Below are 20,617 nucleotides of genomic sequence, written 5' to 3'. Positions count from 1 at the left end.
CCGTCACGGCCCCACTCGTTTTTTAGAACCTTCAGCACAGCGCGAAAATTCGCACCGCGCTGAAGGTGTTAATGAGTCAAAAACACATTAGAGATGCAGTTGATTAGCATATAGTCATAAATGCATATACAGTTTATACAAAGATATACATATAAACACACTCTCAAAGAACACAATGGCACCTAATAAAATATCAACTGTTTGTATTTCTTTTTACTTTTAAATAATCATAGCGTAAACAGATTGCTATACTTAAGTAGCAGAAAAGGAAAAGGTTGCTCCATAGGGGAGAGGGAAAGGGGGTGGAATCATGTGTAAGATAGATAAAAGGATTATTAAAGTGTGCTTTATTTTTCTAATTAGATTTTATTATTTTGAGGTTTTACTATATTACTGTTTTGGTATTGCGTAAATATATTACACTTTCTCCCTAGTTAATCCTGTCTGCTTGGTGCCATAGTACTAGGGGCTTGACTTTGGCTAATTTAGTGAATTTAAGGGTTCACCATCACAAGGGTTGCGATTGTTCCTTGTGGTGTGTAATCACCCACCTTATATAATAATCGCATTTCTTTCAAAAGCCCACAGTGGTGCATACTCTAACTGTAGGTTCTACACCACCCTCACACCTTCACCCAATTCTTTGGACTAGTCTTCTTTTCAATCTAAAATGGTCCCAGTGGTATATTCACTGGTATCAACGGAGTATTGTTGAGCTCCATGTCCAAGGGCGTGGACAGTGACAAGAAAGAAACGGATATAAGGGAGCAGGGATGGCGCTTATATGTGGCTCGATTTGTCACATCATGGGCGGAAAGAATTTGTCATGGAGCAGGGTGATGCTACCTACTGGTGCATGGGAGTTATTCTGTAAAATCTTCCTGATGATGTCTGGCACCTGATTATTTTCTAAAGGTGAGAAATCTGCAGTTAGAGTATCCACTAGAAAGCTTGTTACCAGAGGTGAGTAATTTGGTTGCTTGTGTTGCACATTATCACTTTCCTGGCCATTATGTGCAGCAATTCAGAACATCTCAATACCTTGTCAGAGTGGTGGAAGCACATCATTTGCAGGGTAATCTTGTTGTGAGATACATACAGAGTGAGCCATTTGTTTTCCTGACTCAGTTTGTGTTTAACTAAATATGATTAATTCTCTAAACACCCAGTATAAATTTGTGAAATTGCTTTGGTACATTTTTGATATTGCAATTCACCCTTTTTCATGGTAGCCTTCGGATCAATATACTGGTTTTTCGAATTCTGAAAACCTTCTTTGAAACACTGCATGATTTGTCCTGGTGAATGTTTTGGAACAAGCATTTTCTGTTCCATATTGTTGAGAAACCATGTGGGGCTGCTCTATAATTTGCTTAAATCTAGCATCCATTGTTTTTCTGGCTGGGATGTGCAACTTGGGCAAGATCTTCCCTGTACTACTACTACTGAAATCCTCCACTAGATCGTGCAGGCGACATGTGCCCCAATATTTCTTCCAATGGATTCCGGACCACACATGTCTGATGCTTGGACAATGGAGCTTAAAGTGCTGCTTCTTTTCAGAATGTCACTCAATAAGGGAAAAAATCACTGGCTAACAAACCTCATTGCAGAAGAACCTCTAATGAATATATACTCATCCATGATGGCAAGCATTATACCATGCCCGAATGCATCATTCATCACCAGTTGAGCCTTTCATAGGAACCAGCTATAGCAGATGCTGGATCCTGCCCTAGGTGTTGGTTTAATACAACAGGCCACTTCCATCAGCAGAGTGGTGATTATGATGTGCTACTGAATTCTGCTACATTAAGGCAGGCGAAGTACATGGTATAATAGGTGAGTGTAGGAATAGTGCGTGCAGCCAGTCAGCAAAAGTTACATTGGTTTGTCCCACGATGCTTGTTTCCGGTCCAGGGAGGACCTGGCTTGGCAGTTCGGGCTGGACCGTCCCTACAAGGAACAGGGTCAAGACTGATTTGCACATGGCTTGGTCTAAACTGGGGTGGTGAGCAAAATAATAATGGATTAAAGCCAGATCCTTGTGACTGGGGGTGAATGTTTGCATTGTCCAGCATTCCGTCCATCAATTGTCTCTTTTGCATATGTGCCCTTAGTGGGAATGGTATGCCCAGACGTGGGTCCCGTGCTCACTACACCACTGGATTTAAGCTAGCCTCGCTGATGAAGGGTGATGTCCTGAAACCGGTCCCAGGATGCTTGTTTCCGGTCCAGGAAGGACCTGGCTTTGCACTTTGGGGTGGACTGTTCCCACAAGGAACAGGGTCAAGACTGATTTGCATATGGCTGGGTCCAAACAGGGGTGGTGTGGTGAGCAAAAGAATGATGGATTAAACCCAGATCCTTGTGACTGGGGGTGATTGTTTCCATTGTCCAGCATTCCTTCCAAGTGTTTCTTTTGCACCTGACTGTGTGGACACCCTTTACCAGAGATGACCGTGTCAGTCATGCGAACCATCCACTCAGGTGCCACCACGTACCCATGCCTCCACCACATCTACAACCTGGGAACGTCCTTAATCAGCACCGCTCTCTCCCACATCTTTAACACCTCCATTGCACCCGCCACATTCCTGGACTGGAAACGCACAGACACCCGCATCCTCCTCAAAAAACCTTCATTCGACCCAAATTACCTGTGCAATTTCTGTCCTAAAGCCCTGCTCCCATACAAAGCCAAAGTGAAGGAGAAGCCCATCAACAAGCAACTCTCAACTCACCTCCAGCTTCACCACCTACTGGACAACACCAATTACGTTTCAGAAAGAACTACATCACCCATTGCAGCTACTGTCAGATCAGGGCCATATTGGACCATGGAGAAACAGCAGACCTCATTCCACTCGACCTATCTGCTGTCTTCTACACCGTTTCACCCTGCACTCTGATCAGAAAATTCCGCGACATTGGACCCACACTCTGCTGGATCTGCTTCTTCCTCACAGGAAGAACCCAAGGTGTTAGAATGCCACCATTCACAAAACATAAATCAAGAAACTGATCTGCTGAGTCCCCCAGGGATCTTCCCTTAGCCCCATTCTGTTCCAACATCTTCATGACCAAGATCTTTCTCAATCTTGCTTGCAAACACCCCCACATTCACAAAAACCGAGCAGGCAGTTGCTCGTTTTCCTACATCACACCCTAAGTATTGAGCAACCTCCCTCAGTAAATCAGGGCCACCTTCTCACTATTTGAGTTCCGCAAGAAGCAGAAGACCTGGCTCTTCAATTAACTCTACAGGGACCATACGCCACTCATCTGCTCGAGCTCCCCTGATGGGTGACGAGTGCTCTACAAACTACATAAAATTCCTTAACCCCTTGGGTGCTCATAGTCACGGTAGGCGTGTGCTTATGACGGCGTGGAGCCGTCATGCCGCTGCCGCTCCACCCACGCGGCACTAATTCCCGGTCTGTGCGGGCGAATTAATGAGCGGGCGGGGTCATGATGGCACCACGCCATCATGAGCACACGGCGCCTGTGACCCATGACGGCGTGGAGCGGTCATAAGCACCGAAGCGCCACGCTCACCCCCTAGCCACCCCGCGCCGGAATTCGCAGCGCAGGGAATGGGTTAAACTGGGTTAGAGGCATGCTGTTTTGACTCTAGTCCGAGGTATGTTGTTCTGTGTCCTGCTCAAGTACCAGCATCACATTGCTTCCTCATTTTGTTAGCATCATTTATCAGAAAAGTGACTTGTCTACATCAGTTATGGAAATTCTACCAGTTATTGAAAATGCTGGAAAATCAATCTAAATAGAGCAGCATTCGAGGTGTCTGACCTTAAATGATGTCAAGGTTACAAAGAAGGGAACTGTAGCTATTAAGTTAAATTACATAAACAAACTTCCTCTTTGCATGACCTCAGCGAGTCTCTATTAATTTTGTATTAGTTCTGGTACAAAGTTCTGGTAAGGTTACAAAATAAAAATATAAGCCCTGGATGGTGAGGTTAATCATACATTTATTGAAAGCATTGAAAAAATGACTTACTTTCTCTTTAAAAGTCCCGCTGGCTCTAAACTTCATTTACCATTTTCAAGTGAATGGTTTACAAGCATAACATGCCTGCTCACTACGTGCAACAAGGCAAAGAAAATACAAGACATCTTCACTGAAAAGAATGTTCTCAAATATCGCACACAATTATGTCAAGGCATCATATACATTATATATTTTTTCGAGCAATGTTTAACCAACCTGGCTACAATCTCCCTCCTGCAGGCCCTCCACCCATCACTCCCAGCATAGCGATTACGTCAATTGTAAAAACATAGTGATGCAGGTTTAGCTTTAAAGTGTATTTTCACAGTCAACAAGGAGTGACCTAAAATGCTCTTTAAATCTGTTGAAATGAGCTCGCTTTTTTGTCTATATAGCACCCTGAGGCATGTTAGCTCCTTTCACCTCAATCAATTCAGCATAAATTTGACATGCATACTCCTGAAAAGTGTTGAACCTAGATTAACTCTAGTAATGTACATTTAGCACTTGTTAAAATAATGTTAAATTTTGCTGGTAAAAAGGAAATGTTTAATACATGCAAACACAACTTTTTAAAGGATTTCCTTGGGTACAGAGAAAAACAAATATAGTTAACATTTCTCACCTCTTTTCTTTTAAAGCTAATGATTTATTTTGCTCTGTATAATATGTAATATTGGAAAAGTATATTTGTGTATCAAAACAGTATTTCCATTTTCACCATTTTTTTAGCTGAAATAATTTGTCCTATCTTAAGGAACCATATTTGCAAATCGGTCTTCATAAAGATGGACATAACTGTATGTTTTCTCCTACTGTCGTATGGCTTCTACTTTCTCAATAGGAACTGTGCGTTTGTTGGTCAACATACACGTTGGGATGGCTCCAGTCTGATTCTATGCACACCCTCAGGATATGTTGGTCTATAGTCCTGCTAGCTCACAGTGCCACCATAAATACCGCTAAACCTGAGAAGGCAAAAAATGAATTGGGCAGCCTCAGAACATGACAACCCTGACTCCCCAAGGAATTGTGGTAACAGATCTAGAATCTTTTCACTCAGTCACTCGTGCATACCCAGAGAGATGCACAAGAAATACACAAAGAGGTGTTTCAATATTTATTGAACCATAGTGATACTGGTGTAAAATATATGCTCTGCAATGATTAAAGAAACAGATGAGGGATTAGCAATAGGAGAACATTGAAAAGGATAAACAATTCCACCATTGTGCTAAAGCAGTATATGTATACTGGTATATAAGTACTGTCTATAGTGTAATACTACTATGTGCTCCCTAACCTAGATACCTAGGAAGGGTGATCTGGCACAATCCCATACTGAATGATCGAACTCCCCATTCATGTGGGTGAGAGTGATCAGGCCCCCGTCTTGGTCACAAATTCGACATCCCTCCTCGCAGAGGGAAAACCAGAATCATCCGGGCTGAGACTTCGATAAAAAGCGACCTTGCATGACAGCAGAGTGCTCCTCTGATTGGAACATGGAAATGCGTGTGTATAATAACAGCATCCATGCTTCCGTACCAAGGCCCTAGCCAAGCTGTCATTGTTACCGTCTTGTGACAGCTGTATCGTCTTACGGACGAACAACAAACATAATTTGCACGATGGACGTTTAGGCCTTGTACTAAATGTTCAAGGTGTCGTGATCGTGTGCCTATGAAGTGGAAATGTAAGTAATGTGGTTTCAGAGAACTAATCCTGCACTGTCACGCAAGCAAATGTGTGTCAAAAGTCATCGTGTAGAAATGAAAGCACCTTAAGGAACATGTGCGTGTAAAATGGCAGTGTTTCTTCCCAGGCCTAAGCCAGCCACGTGACACTACAACATTGACATGCACATCCTTTCTTTGAATGCATTGATTTCCAGTGCATTTTACTTTGTGAAAGCTCCTCTATATTTCACAGCAAGGTATTTCATGTGACTGCATGGTTACTTTGTATTAAAATAGTATTTTGCAGCCTTCTGTGTCACTCAAAAGTGTAACACATAAAAAGGTCTGTAAATTACATTATTGTAAGTGCTCTTGGCAAAATATCAGTAATAAAACATGCTGTGTCTTTTGTTCTAAAATGTTAAAGGAGTGTGTTATAAGGCTTAAGCATTTTTGTGTAAAACGAAGAAGTGTCTGACAAATTTCAGATGTATGTGCTTTACTTAGGTGGGTAATAATACTTCTTCAGCCATAACTAGAAATAGATATATTGGCTCACATATTGTGATTGTTGTTAAATGCTATTATGTCTGTCAACATTACTTTTAAGTTATTTATGTTTCTGCTTTAGGTATTTGCACTTGTGATGGATTCTGAAAATCCCCAGCTGTTTACCATAGAGTTCATTAAGGGCCAGATCCGGAAATATTCTTCAACAGAAAGGTACTGCACAAAGACAAATGTTTTTTATAACTTTTTCTGGGCACACTCATGAAATTGTAAGCGAAACACGTTATAGTTTGCATGGCTGAGCACGAAGTACCGTATCTGGACCCGCAGAATAACAGTTTCTGACTTACTACTTCTAAAGAAATGCTTGATATGTGTTGATGTCTTCCAAATAGACCATATTTGATCAACTCTTGTTTTTCAGTTTAGATGTAGTATTGTGCAGAAAACAATGTTTTTTTCCACAATCACTTCAGCTTCAAAGTAGAAGTATGGAAATTTCATTTGGTTTTTTTACTCAACCTTTGTGTATTTCTTGCAAAACAATCCTAAAAAATATTTGCAGAGAATGAAAATCGGGACTTTTCAAATGCTTTAATATTGCATAGCTCTCATTTTCATCAACTACATGCAAGTGTAGTTTTTAGAACCAGAGCAAGGTATGCACTTTTGTACAGAATGCTCGTAGCATGGGTTTATATTTTGTTTTCAAGAAAGTTGCACATACGCTTTAAGTGCCAAATAGCGATAACAAGAGAAAACTTGTATTGGGCCAAGTGGAAGGATTAAAACTTTACGAACAGCATAAAGGGCATTGGGATCTTTGCACACCTCTACTTTAAAGATCTTATAAGTGGAAATGTAATAGTTTGCAGTGGGAAGACAAATAGAAAGTTATTGTATCCTTTTTTTATCACGTTATTTGGTGTTTTTATTTTCAACAAACAAAATGGTTCACTTAAGGAGCTTATCACCCAATATTAAGTATTGACCATTAAATACTGACAGATAATGTATATAAGGCATCTGAGAGTCGACATTTGGATTTTGAAAATTTCCAAAGTCTTCAGAGGCCACTAGGTGTAGGCGAGTTAGGCAGGGTTCTAGCTCTACTTATTATTCTAAATAAAAAGTGTCCAATTTGATAAGAAGGTGCTTGCCTATATTAGTGCTTTGTGCCATAATTAGCGCATTATAGTAGTGCATTGTACTACCTCTAATCTCCTGGTTTCCAAGCATCTCTGCTATTCTACTGTTCTTATGACATTTGCATAACATTCTTTGTATTTCTTCTTGCACGTGAAGCCCTTCACAGTTCATTTGACTTGATTTATTTTTTAAATATGCCTATATTGGCATTTCACATAGCTGAACAACTGTCCACTTATAAGCTCATAGATATAGTAGCACTTAAGTTCACAGTGGTAACATCAACATGACCATGACCCGACAGGCTATATAGGCGTGATACAGGCACTTGTGTAGATTTGTCATTCCAATGATACAGTAAGATAAATGTCCAGTAGCGTTCCAATCAATCAGAGTGCTGCCAAAAAATAAAAACATATCATACTACTATTTTGACAAAACTACGAGCAACAGACCAGTATCTCAGAAGTAGCAACCCAGTAACAGTACAGTGAGCTTAGAAAAAAATCACATGTGGTGGAGGAACTCAAGGGGGAGGACGGCTAGCCCTCATGGTGTATAGGATGTGGCCCAAATACTTTCAGTAGAGCGGGAAGGGACTACAAGCATTCCATAGTGTGGCAGCTCCCTCTTTCCCTCTTAACTGCATGTTATGGGACATGGCATCCGCCTCCGCCCATTAATTTTCAATGCGGAGGAGCCAACATTCCTCTGAGGGGGGCAGTGCTGCCTTCCAAAGCATCACTGTTAGGGGCTTAAATACAGAATAGTCGGGTCTTCCAGTTTCATATAGTGTTTGGCGCGTTTTTTTAATTTTGTCATTCCCTACAGACATAACAGGATCAGTTGCCAGGCGGACATCAATTACTGCCAAGATATGCGCCATACCTATGCCAGTGTCTGGCAATCAAGACCATGTGTAGATAGGTCGCATCCGGGTGTCTGCACCGCAGGCACAACGGAGCTAGTCCTGAAAACATCCAGTGGAGCTGGTGTGGTGTAAGGTAGGTTTAGTGCAAATAATTGAACTGTGTGAACTTTAGACGGGCATTACAAGAAACCCACCTAACTTGATTCTAGTGCCGTCCCCCATTGTTTATCTGTCAATGCCACCCCCAGGCGCTAGTTCCATCGGGGCTTACTCTGGAGTGTGTGACCCTGGTTAGAAGCCTATAGAGCGATGTATAGCACTGTGACCACCGTCTGCCCAGCCCGTGTGTTAGGATGCACTGAAACCCATGATGCATCTGTGGCTCCTCTTGTCCAACCACCCAAGTATTTATCACCTCTAATACAAGCACAATGTGTGCCAGAAAAAGACCGAAGGTCTCCAGAGCTAGTAGCAGGTAGGACCACCTTAGAGTGTTAAATGCCTTTTCAAAATCTAAGGACACTGCCTGTAGGAAAGTAAGATCTGCTTTCATGGTTACCCCCACTTTTTGCTGGTATCAGTATGTTTTTCTGACTAGTCTAACTGGGATCCTGCTAATCAGGACTCCTGTCACCGTGCTCCCCCCTAAATTGACCATGGTAAGTACTTCTGTGCATCCACAATTGACTACTGGTATACCGTTGTAAGTCCCTAGTATATGATACCAAGGTGCCCAGGGCATAGGTACACCAGGGGTCTCCCATTGGCCGCAGCATGTATTGTGCTACCCATGAGAGACCACTCAAACTGTGACTACAGGCCTTCCATTGCACCACATACAACAGATAAAAGTTTCCTTACATCTGAGGTCACTGCACTTAAAAACTATGTCACCCCATAGCAGGGGGGATGCATAAAATGTGTGTGCCTACGACTAAGGTACGCCATGCCTCTGATGTTTCAGGTCAGTACGTTGTAGCCATTTATATGTAAGGACACAGCAGAGCCTGGAACTTTCCGCATCACCTACTGCCCCCAACCCTCCCTCAATGCCGCCCCACCTTGTCTGAACATAAGTCTGAAACTGTAATGAAGCAAGAACTCCCACACCCTTGGCTTTGACGCTAATGTGCACTGTGCCATAAAGGCCCAAACAACACAGCAATCAACTAATCGTGTTTTGGTGCAAAAGAGTCCTTGCGGCAATCTCTGGAGGGTTGTGCCAAGAGCGTTGATCCGCAGTGAAAGTCAACAAGCAGGCCTTCCTGGGCCCAAATACAGACCATATGCATCAAAACAATGGTCTGGTCTTGAGCTGGCAGTAATGTCGGAGTCTCTCAACTCCCTCCCCACTTGACACAATCACCCCCCATCTGCACCACCCGGCACTATCAGAGTAATGTCACACATCCGGCATCTCCCTCCAATGCGATAGTTCCAGTATAATAGTGGTCTCCCCCACAGAAGTGACTGAGCTGGGGGTTCCGAGCACTGATTCCTGCTCCTTTTCCAGAGCCAGGACCTGAAATCTGTTGGTGCTGTAGAGGGAGACCTCTGCCACCACCAATGCTTGTTACTTGGCTGCCTGTTCCTAAGTGGGGCGGGACTGCAGACAATGGCCAAACGCCTCCTGTTGGTCCAGCCCAGTAGATCATTACGTTAGCTTCCGGCTGGTCTTGCACCTCGTTGGATCCCAGTCATGATCAGGACTTCACCGGAGAGGGGAAGAAGTGAGTCACACTAGCATCCACCACTCTTAGCCTGGCTGAAAAAAAAGGCTCATAATCCCATAGTTCATAGCTCTGCTTTGACCGCTCCAAAGGTGTTCCTTCATTTCTGAACCTCCACTATGTAGTCTGGGTACGTTGTGATATTGCTGCCGTTATAGGTCCAGGGGCCCTTAGCCTGGAACATCTTTAGCAGGAGATCCCGGTCTCTGTAATTCAAGTGCGCTATCACTGGGCTCGGCGTAGCCCCCCCCCTTTTTGGGGGGCGGGAGGGTTGGGCGCCCTCTCGATGGAAGCAGTCAGCATAGCCATAATGGATTTCTGGGGTGGGGACTTTCGTCCTGACCATGCCCTAGCAGCTGCCGCCCTCTGCGCCACAGAAGTAGGATTAAGAGGACAAAATCCAGGTTGATAGTAGGGATCAGTAATGGTCCAGGGCATCTAAATCGCAAATGGGGGAAGAAAGCACCACAGCAAGGGGTGTAACAGGCAAAGTCACACAAGATCCACACTGACTCACGATTGACGCTGATCAACAAACCAAGTAACCTTCTCTCAAACCTCAAAAGATCTGGAAGCTTGAGGACCCAGCGAAGTCTACAGAGTCACACGCTAGAAAACAAGACATTCAACACAAAAAAGTGGAAACATAAGCTACCATCGAAACTGCAAAAATTTGGAATTCACTTCAAGTAACAGACAAATGGAATCATTATTTGCTTTGCAGAAAAGAATAACAACTTTCCTTTTAATAAAGCATAATTCTTAAGTTGTTCAGTACAATACACATCACGATAAGCAGAGCATTCCATATAGAGTACTGCAGCAGTGAATCACAAATCACAGTTTTGATACCAAAGACATCTCCACATTTCCTGCACACCTGTTTATATTTAGAATCACAGCCTCTACCCTTCTCAATTGTTTCCTCCATTTTTGCTCGCCTATCCATGGCCCTTATCCAAGCTGAAACCGAAGTACAGATGCATAATTCCACTGCCTGACAATGCCTCTTTTAGCAACCACAGTGCCTATGCCCACTAGCACCTGTTCTCCACGGCTACCTCTAAAATCACCCGATATCCCCAGGTTGATGATGCATGGTGAATGCTCAGTTGTCAGTTGGCCTGTCCAGTAATTTTGACACTGTACGAAGAATAGTTGATCTGTAGATTATAGTCACTGGACATTCCCTCACCACACTGAAGAAATGGTCCTCAGATGAGCCACATATGATTGAGTGGAACCATTCTTCACAACATTCATCTTATTGTAGGTGTTGTTCAACAGGGAAAAAGCTTTCCAAAACAGGGCTCATTCTGCTGTCAACTCGTAACTTAATTGACAACATTATTCACCATCTTTGATACTACAAGACTGATAATTGCTGCACCTCAAGAGTTGGCATGTGATATATTCCCTAGCAGATTTACTGTCCCTGTATTTACTTCCAGAAAGAAGGCTCTCCTGAATGCGTTAGTCACCCTGCCGTCTTCTCCTCCTTCAATATACTTGACAAAAAATTACAAGTGTCTTCAACAGAACCAGAAAAGGGATATCTACCCCATCATATGCACAAATGAGACCAGCGCTTCCATGGTCATTAGTATCTTTTGGATATGTCAGGGGTGTAAGAGACTTTGAGAGTCTCTGAGCAAAGCTCCAGCAATGCTGGCAGTCGGACTTACACCCACCACAAAGGCGAGCATTATCAGACACTGTGTTGCTTTCTGACAAATTTGCACACACCAAAATCTGAATATGATCCTTGAATTTTAGTAAAAGTGGGAAAACTTATTTCTCATTCAGGATCCCTTATCCTACACTGGCCTCTGTGCTGGCCATCTCAATGTCCAGTTTCCAGTTGAAAAATATTAGAAGCTGAGAGTTCAACCAAGCGTAGAAGAGATGCATCTGGGTCCTGCTCTAGATCCTCAAACCTGTGAAGGAAGAGGATTCTAATCTCCTAAAACTGTGGTTGACTGGTTGATTGGAGCTCAAATCTGTACTCTGTTGCAGAAGCTTGGGAGGTACTCCGTTTTAACTGATATTTGACAGTTCTGGCAGTAGTGGCTGTTCTGCCAAAGCATCAGACTGCTTTCTTCCACGAATAGTGGATAGAACTCTCTATCCATGACTTATACAACTATACACTGTTTCAATTGGAAAAGAAAAATCTTTTTTTAGGGGGTATGTTTGGATAAGGCAAACGAGGTGGGCCATACTCTGAAGTAAAAAAAAAAAAGAAAAATTGAATTAAAAGGTAAACCATCAAATTAGAACTTAACCATCCACAATGAGATTTAAACCAAACCCTTACTTTATAGTAATGTGTTTCTATTGTTAGTGGTGGTTCATAGTAGCACATCATATAGTGCAGAAAACACATTGCTTTAATGAAAGGTGCAGAAACATAAGCAAATTCAATGCTGTAGATAATAGTCTGTCCATGGAGTGTAATAGCACATTGTAGTTTAGATGGATTGTAGTTCAAGTATAACTTTATTTGATATATGTATTTAAATAGTCAATATTTTATAAGAAGATCAACATTTCGGACCTTGGGGTGTACTTGACCGGGGCCATCATCCGGACAGTGTCAAACAATTAGAGCAGCCTGAAAGAAGAGAAAAACAAGAAATGGAGAGTCAATCACCCATTCATGATAAGGGTTGATTGAGGTAACTAGTTCCTTCACAAAATAGAATTAAACAGTGGAATAAGAAAACCATGTAATTCAATAAATGATGCCATGTGCTGAGCAACTGCTGTCATTTCTTCGCTGAAAATGATTTCTTGAAAATTGAAGGCATTTTATTCATTTCATCTGTTGACAGCTATAACTTGAAGATTTACCAGAGCACTCACACACTTCCAACTATAGGTTATTTCTTGAAGTTGTAATAATCTGACTGACACTTTCATCTATCTGGTCTGAAGAGCCCACAAACAAAAAAAAGTGATGGATACTTCTAATTGTAGATTCCTTACCTTTAGAATATTCCCTACGTGCAGCTCGACATTGGCTTTGTTCCACCCGAAAGTAACGGAGTGAAGCCACTTATAAGCTGCACTCCTATGCTTCAATGTCCGTTCCTTTCTTTCGGTGCTTTTCAACGTGCATCCAGAGCTCCACTCCATTTTTTTATCAATCTTGATGATTTTTCAAATTGAAATCCAGTGTGAAAGGGAACACATTCCCCACCTAAGACTACAGAATTAAACCCATGCCTTGACATTTGTGAACAGATGTAGGTAGCAGATCGGCACGAGGTGTGCTTTTCATGTTTTGACTTGGGCAGGACTTCAACTTGTGCAATGAGTGGCACCAGAGGGTTATCTGGGACAGTCAAGTTAAGCTGTACTTTACTAAATATCGAAAGAAGTCACAGACCTTGCTTAAGTATTATTCACTTATTCAGGTCAATGGTGTGGACCCTAATATGCTCTTGAGGCTGATCACACGAAAGGTCTTCTTTATGGTTAGTCATTGGTAAGTTGAAGCTCAAATCGAAGAAGAACCGTTAGCACCGTTAGCAGGTGAAGCAGGACTCCACCCTATCCTGCTGCTCCTACTAAGGTGAAGTTCAAGGGTGTCATGGTGCACTTGAGCTCTCTCCTGATCCCCACTTTAACTGATCCACCATTCGGTCCCAATGTACCCCGGCTTCCCTGGGCCCTCAGTGATGCTTCAACAGGTTGAGGCCTTTAAGGAGACAAAACTGCATATTGTTTGCACTCTACCAGCTCTATCTGACGCGCCTTTGGATCTCTGGGATTTACAGGGTCTCCAGTTGGGTTACAGTCAGTGGATCTGAGCCCCATGAACTCATCTAGGGTTCAGCAGCAACTCCGATTCAGTTCCAAGACCAGCACCAGTTCCTTTTTAATCTACATCAGTCGCAACATCACCAGAGTGGAATCTGGTGCTGACTCCAATATCTGAAGCACGTTACGGTCTGATTCCACCCAAGTGCATCTGGTTCCTATAAGTCTGTTTCGGATAAAACACTCCCACTACCTTGGAGCATATCCGAACCAGGTTACTGTCTGACTCCACCCAATCACATCATGTTCCTGTACAGTATGCTTCAGATAATACACTCCCACTACCTCCAAGCAGTCCTCATATGCTCTGTCAGCTTGTTGGTTTCAAGTCTGACCACAGTTTATCACCAACCAAAGAAGAAAGTGGTTGTGATGGGGATGATTTGACGTCACATTATCAGGATACATTGGTTTGCAGGAGGCCAGTGGGATTGATACTTCCTCCTGATAAGGGCTTACTAGCCCCACTTGGGCCACCACCTGAGGAGAGTGCTTCCTTTGCTGTGGTTCTTAGACATACCCCTGAGGTCCTGAACCTACAGCCACCCTCTATTGATAAACTTCCTCACAGAACTCCTGCTAACTGGGCCTGCTTTCTCTTTGAGTCCTTACTCCCATTCAGTGAACCCCTACCTGACACTGATTGAATTGAATAAAACACTTATAAAGTGCATGGCTACCAAAGGCCTCCCAGCGCTAGAGGACACACCTAAAACCGCAAGTAAAGGAGAGAGCAAGAAACCAAAAGGGTTTTAAGATATTTGCGGATGGGCACTTGGTCTAAGCCTTGTTCTTGTCTGCAAGTGAATAGGCAGCTGGTCAGACGCCACAGACTGGCGCCTGGCACTATGGATTTCCTTCCACAGCATTCTACTTCTGAGAGTTTGATGGTCCAAGCTTCCACAAGCCAGGTGAATCCTACTTCATTCCACACAACCCCTTAGGGAGTCAAAAACAAATTTGGCATTCAGGAAACATATGTTCTCTTTGGCCAGCATAGCTTTGAGATCAGTCAACCCAAGTTGCCTCCTAAGACATTATACACATATCCTTTGAGGCATGGCGAACCAGATCTTGCCTGTGGTCCTTGAAGGTTCGAGGGCCTCCTTGGCTCAAACCATTCAAGATGGTTTTGGGATGCAGATAAAAATCTGATTTGTGCTATCTGGATACTACTGATTGCTTCGGGCGAGCAGTCGGCACTAGTGTGGTGCTCTGTCACAGTGCATGGAGGATTCAATAGACAAGTCTTTCAGGAGATGTGTAGGCATCCCTTATTGATATACCTTTGATGGATCCTACCTAATTGGCAAAAAATATAGGAACTGTCTTGGACACGATGAGGTTTGGGGCCTTTCCTCTGTTGCAAGGAGTCTAGGACATTTGGACTGTGATCCTTCATTATTCACCATTATTGGCGCTTTGAATCTCTGTCTGAAGTCGGATAATGACCCAGACATTTCATAATTTCTTAAATGATATGGCAGCCTGCCAACTACTCAAACTGGTTTCAGGGCCGACAAATGAGGCAGGACACCTCCTCGACCCGGTACTGTCCAACATCTCGTTCCCGGAGGCTCTGATATCCATACCTATGACATAGACTGATCACCATCTTATTCTCTTTTCGCTTCATTTAGCAGCCACACACCTCAGGGTCTCCATAACGCGATATACAAACGCCCCTGGCAGAACCTAGATCTTTTCACCTTTCAAGGTATTCTTGCAACTGCACAACCTGGTCTGCCCACAGACATCGAGATTTCCAGTAATTGTTTTGGAAAGTGGATTAATATGGCCTTAGATAAGTGCATCCAGCCAAATGGAGTGATCCTAAGAAGCTTGATCTCATGTATGGTTTAATGAGGCACTTACTATAGGCAGGAAAAACTGTGAAGTATTAGAGCGTACTTGGAGACGCGCGCATAGTCCCACAGCTAAACTTGAATACACTAAGGCCAGGAAGGCCTGTCATGAATGGATACAAAAATCTTGTGCCGCTTATTTTGCTAACAAAATTCATATCAGCAATAACCCCTCTAAAACTATTTTCTCCTTGTTAAAGGACATGGTGAAAGCACCAGTGACAACTGAAAACGCCATCACCTGCAATGCCCAATGTGAATCTCTGTCCACCTACTGTATCAACAAAGTGGTGTGCATCTACGATACATTCAAGTTGAAGAATGACGCCTTAATCACGACAAGGGGAGATCTCACCGATATTGTTATCTATTTCCTCCCCTCCTCCCGCCCTTGACGACTGATGGCCTCAAGGCCTTGTTCAGCAAGATAAAGTCTGGCTCTTCTGAAGATCCCCTTAAACCAGAACTTTCTTAAATTCCAAGATTGCCTCCTTCCCAGCTGCTTGAACTCATCAACCTTTGCCTAACTTCAGCAGAGTCCCCACAATCTCGGAAACACGCCAATGTAATTCCTTTACTAAAGAAGTTTATTAGATGCCTCTAGACCAGAGAACTATCATCCGATCTCGCTGCTTCTGTTCTTGGCGAAAATATCAGAATCCTATGTGAATACCATTCTAACGCAATAGCTAGAATCGTATTCCATACTGGATCGCAAAATGGCTTCCGGCCAAGACACAGCACGGAGTCAGCCCTATTGGCAGTTACTGAGCAACTCGGAGCATCCATGCACGAGTGCGATACGTCAGCACTTATCCTGATAGATCTTATTGCTGCCTTCGATACGGTCTCACATAACATCCTGCTTCTCCAGTGGCAGGAAATAGGTATCACTGGCAAAGCCCTCGCCTGGTTTACATCTTTCCTGTCCGATAGGTTTTTCCAGGTTATTGCTCCTCCCTTCCAATCTCGGACACACCCATTACACTGTGGCGTCCCTCAAGAGTCGGTGAGCCTGACCCCGTTCAATGTCTATATTCGGCCACTGGCTGTGCTGGCCAAAGCCCGTAATATCTCTCTGGTGTCATATGCAGATGACATGCACTTGGTATTATCCTTTACCAAGGACACTAGCTTGGATGCCACAAAATTCCGGGATTACCTGACTGCCATAGCAGTCTTGATGGAGGCAAATTGCCTCCAGCTGAATTCTTTAAAAGCTGAGATCTGGGGCGTGGCTAAGTTGGCGGCGGACTGGTACGTCTTTCCCGGTCCCTCCGACGCCGCCCAACTTTCAGCATTGTGCAGCGCCCTACCTGGTGCCCATCCACGCCATTGAGGAGGTGCATCGGTGCCCCGTGCAGTCCCGATCCTGGCAGTGCTCCTCTTTTTGCTCCTGGTGTGGGCATTTCGCCGATCGGCACAGACTCCCCCTGGACCCGGCTCGCCGCGTGGTCTACACTGCAGAGCCTGGCGCGGCGCATTGCGTGCAGTGTGTGGCTGCCCCTGGATTCAGGGCTTGAGAGAGGAGCGGAGGACGAGGCCGCCGCTGTGGAGCTCGGGGCGGCGTATCCCTGCGAAGCGGAGGTCGGCCCAGGGGTGACTGGAGTGGCGGGTGAGCTCCCGCAACACGGACGGCTGTCGAGCTCCCCGGTTGCGGCCCAGAGGTGAGGAGTGAGTGGGCGGTCGGCCTTAGACCCGGGACTCGGTCCGTGGGTCAGCGTGGGGCCCCCACGGGGGTTCCAGGTGGTGGGCCCGGCATCGACATAGAGTGTGGCCCCCCCCCCAGGTCTTGGCTGCTTTCTAGACCGCGCTGCGGTTGTCGCTGCTGCCTCCCCACTTGGGGCCTGCTGCTGTGTGGCCCAGCGGCGCTTCAACCTGGCCCGCGGGTGGCGCATCGGGTGACCCTTCCCACTCGTAGACTGCAGAGCGCGACCGCGTGGGGCGGGTTTGGGGCCTCCTTTCGGCTGCATTTCGGCGGCAGGCGTTCTCCGGCGTTCCTCGGCATTGGCGCTTCCCTGAGGGGCCCCTCTCGGGGGTAGTGGACGGGGAGACACGGCGGGGCCCTGTGATAGCCAGGCATGGTGAGGGGGAGAGACTTTTGAAGACCCCCCACCCCCGACTTACCAATGTGAGGGCCTGTGTGTGGAGAGCCGGGAAGAGGCGAAAGCCTACCTGAAACCGGGCTTAGATGGAACCTGGGGTGTCTGGGCCCAGCTGCTACTGCCTGTGAGGACTTTGAGGAGCACATGGGGCCTTGGACAGTGGAGTGCCACGACGGTTGGAGCGACGAGGAGGTGTGCAGGCGGCGGCCCTCGTGGACCCTAGGCCTCTGCAGTTGGTGGTTTGGGGGCCGAGGAGATCGCTGAATAGAGGAAGGCGCGCCATCGTCCCGTGCAGTGGCGGGCGGCGCTTCCCAGCAGTGACCTGGGCCTGGACTGGGTGGAGAGGTACACTCGCAGCGGGAGCCTGTTGGTGCCCCACAGGGCCCTCATCAACACCGCTATGTCGGCGGTCAGGGGCAAGAAGGGTAAACCCCGAAAAACTTACAGCAGAAGATGGTGGGTGCGACCGCCTCGCAGCCCGATGCCCAATCTGCGCAGCCTGCTGATGCGGATGCGCCGGCGACTAAGGCCTTCATGCTGGAGCGCTTTGCCGCCATTAAAGAGGACATCTTGGACCTCCGCTCCCAGCTCTCCTCAGACGTCTGGGAGATGCGCCGAGATATCGATGCCATAGGGGAGAGAGTGGCGACTCTGAAGGAACACGATTTGGGTGCTGCCGAGGAGATCCATCAGCTCCAACAAGACGTTCTCCGCCTGGCGGAACAAAATCTGGACTTGCTGGGACACACCGAAGACCTGGAAAACCGCTCGCGGAGGAACATCAGGATCCGAGCTGTCCCCTGGAAGGGAGATAGGGTTAGACTGCGGGAATATGTGGCGGCATTGTTCAGTCAAATCCTGGATGAGGGGGACGACCTGGACATTCAGCTGGACCGGGTGCACCGCGTTGGCTTGCCTAGGGATGCTAAGGCGTCTCCGCCAGACATTTTAGTCTGCGTCAATGATTTCCAGATTAACGAGCGGATTCTGCACAAAGCGCGAGCTGTCAGCTCGGTGCAGTTTCGCTGTCACCAGCCTGCTCTTTTTCAGGATTTGGAGGCCTCTACTCCCATCAAGCGTCGTAGCTTCAAGCCTATTGCCACCTACTTGCGGGAACAAGGCATCCCCTACTTGTGGGTGCACCCGTTCCGCATCATTTTCAAGTTCAAGGGTAAACTCCTGCAGCTCCGCTCTCTAGAAGCAGCTTATGAGGCGCTGGGTTTGGAGAAGTCTGATGCTCAAGCTGGATCAACCGGGTCACCCTCTCGGTGACTCAGGCGCTCCACAGAATGGCAGAGAGTGGGAAAGTCGCCTCCGTTGGGGAAACCAGACCTTTCTACGAGTATTTTGGAGAGGCTGTCTCCTCGGTGGCATTGGTGACCGACATTGAGAGTGCTCCTTGAACGCTACTTGCTTGGCCCAGGCTAGATCACATGGCGGCGTCGAAGGGGGCCGTGGGGGGTTAAGACTGTGACTCCCGCTCTCCTTTTTAGGTCTCGACCTGCAAATGCGCTTGCGGATTGCAGCTGTCGAGACATATAGAGGTGCAACAGGAAAGCTTACCAAGAGGGCTTTGGCAGGCGGATTACGCACAGTGCATGTGCTTGGTGCGCACGCTTGCCATTTTCTCCCCGAGCCTCGGCATCACACTTCACAGGAATCCCTTCCGCTCCCCGCCCCTGCTAGGTGACCTGATCTCCTCAGACACTCACTTAGCGTCTACGCATGTCTCCCCAGCACCTCACAGTGCCATATGTCCTCAGCGCCTCACACTGCCTTTTAATATGTCCCGTGTGCCTCACGCTATCCGTGTGCCCCGTCCATCTCCTCACACCCGGCTCCTAGTGTACTTGCGGCCCCTCAGTGCCTACCCGTGTGCCTCCGGTTCCTCACAGTGTGTGTGTCCGCGCAACCCATGGCCACCATTATTGTACTTCTCTCCCTGTGCACTGTGTTGCTCTTGGTCGTGTGCTTCTCTCAACACCTTTCCATGTTGCTTTTGTGTATACCGCCTCATCTTTCCTGCCAGTGTGCATGCTTCTCCTCGCCTGCCCCACGCTGCTCTTTCGCACGTTGCCTCTTCTACCCCTCCCCCCCACACACGTCATTTTGAAGAAGTGCACATGTGAGGTACTGGCGGCCACGTTATAGTTTTTTTTTAAATGTTTTATTTTAAATTCTTTATCTATGAGCATGTATAAACCACTGGCAATGGGTTACCTAGAAAGACCTAACGGCTTCGCCATTGTTTGTTTCATTATCCTTAGATGGTTGTGTGATATACAGTACCGTGTGGTCTGGTTGGCCTAGCCAACGGCTGCTCATGGCTTGTTTTTGAGGTTTTGCATACTTGAATATTGACAACCGATAAGGTTCTCTAAACTCATTTCCATGCCTGCTGTGCACTGCTGGCTACTCAGCCAGAGTTGTATTTGTGTTCAGTCCATATCCTGTACACCTATTGCCGTGTTAGCCTCTTATTGAAGTAAGGGTTCAGCGTGAAAACATATGACAAAAATTCTATTTTCCAGAGTGTCCATCAAAGTAGCAGCTTTCAAGTAAATACATAGTCATCAAGAAAATGGATATGTGTACTTAATTTGTTAAACCAGTCAACCTCAACTCTGTTAATAGTAAGATTAGGTGGACGTTGATCTTTTTGTAGAAAGGTAGTTAATTAAGAAACAGATTTTGTTAAACCGTTTTAAAGGTTCCTTTTTTGAAAAGATAATTTTTGCCGTATGTTTTCATGTTCTACTCAGTGGGTTCCACACTCCTGTCCTAATATCTGGCGTCTGTTCACCACAAATGATGAAGTCTCCTCGGCTGTATTCATGAACACTCATCCAGCGTTTGTATGTCTTGCCTACC

General features: G+C 45.7%; 1 protein-coding gene across 2 annotated transcripts in view; it reads left to right on the top strand.

Annotated features, from left to right (window-relative positions):
• Positions 1-20,617, top strand: part of DNAJC13 (DnaJ heat shock protein family (Hsp40) member C13) — a 1,517,524-nt gene that overhangs the window by 402,427 nt on the left and 1,094,480 nt on the right. For both annotated transcript variants that reach the window (XM_078663869.1, XM_078663868.1), the window contains exon 9: positions 6,323-6,414. In XM_078663869.1, the coding sequence (XP_078519995.1) occupies positions 6,323-6,414 (92 nt within the window). The remainder of the gene's footprint in view (positions 1-6,322; positions 6,415-20,617) is intronic.

Source organism: Lissotriton helveticus, chromosome 10, assembly GCF_964261635.1.
Source record: "Lissotriton helveticus chromosome 10, aLisHel1.1, whole genome shotgun sequence".
NCBI lineage: Eukaryota > Metazoa > Chordata > Amphibia > Caudata > Salamandridae > Lissotriton > Lissotriton helveticus.
Note: the sequence above shows the minus strand (reverse complement) of the source record. Positions and strands in the feature narration are given on the sequence as shown.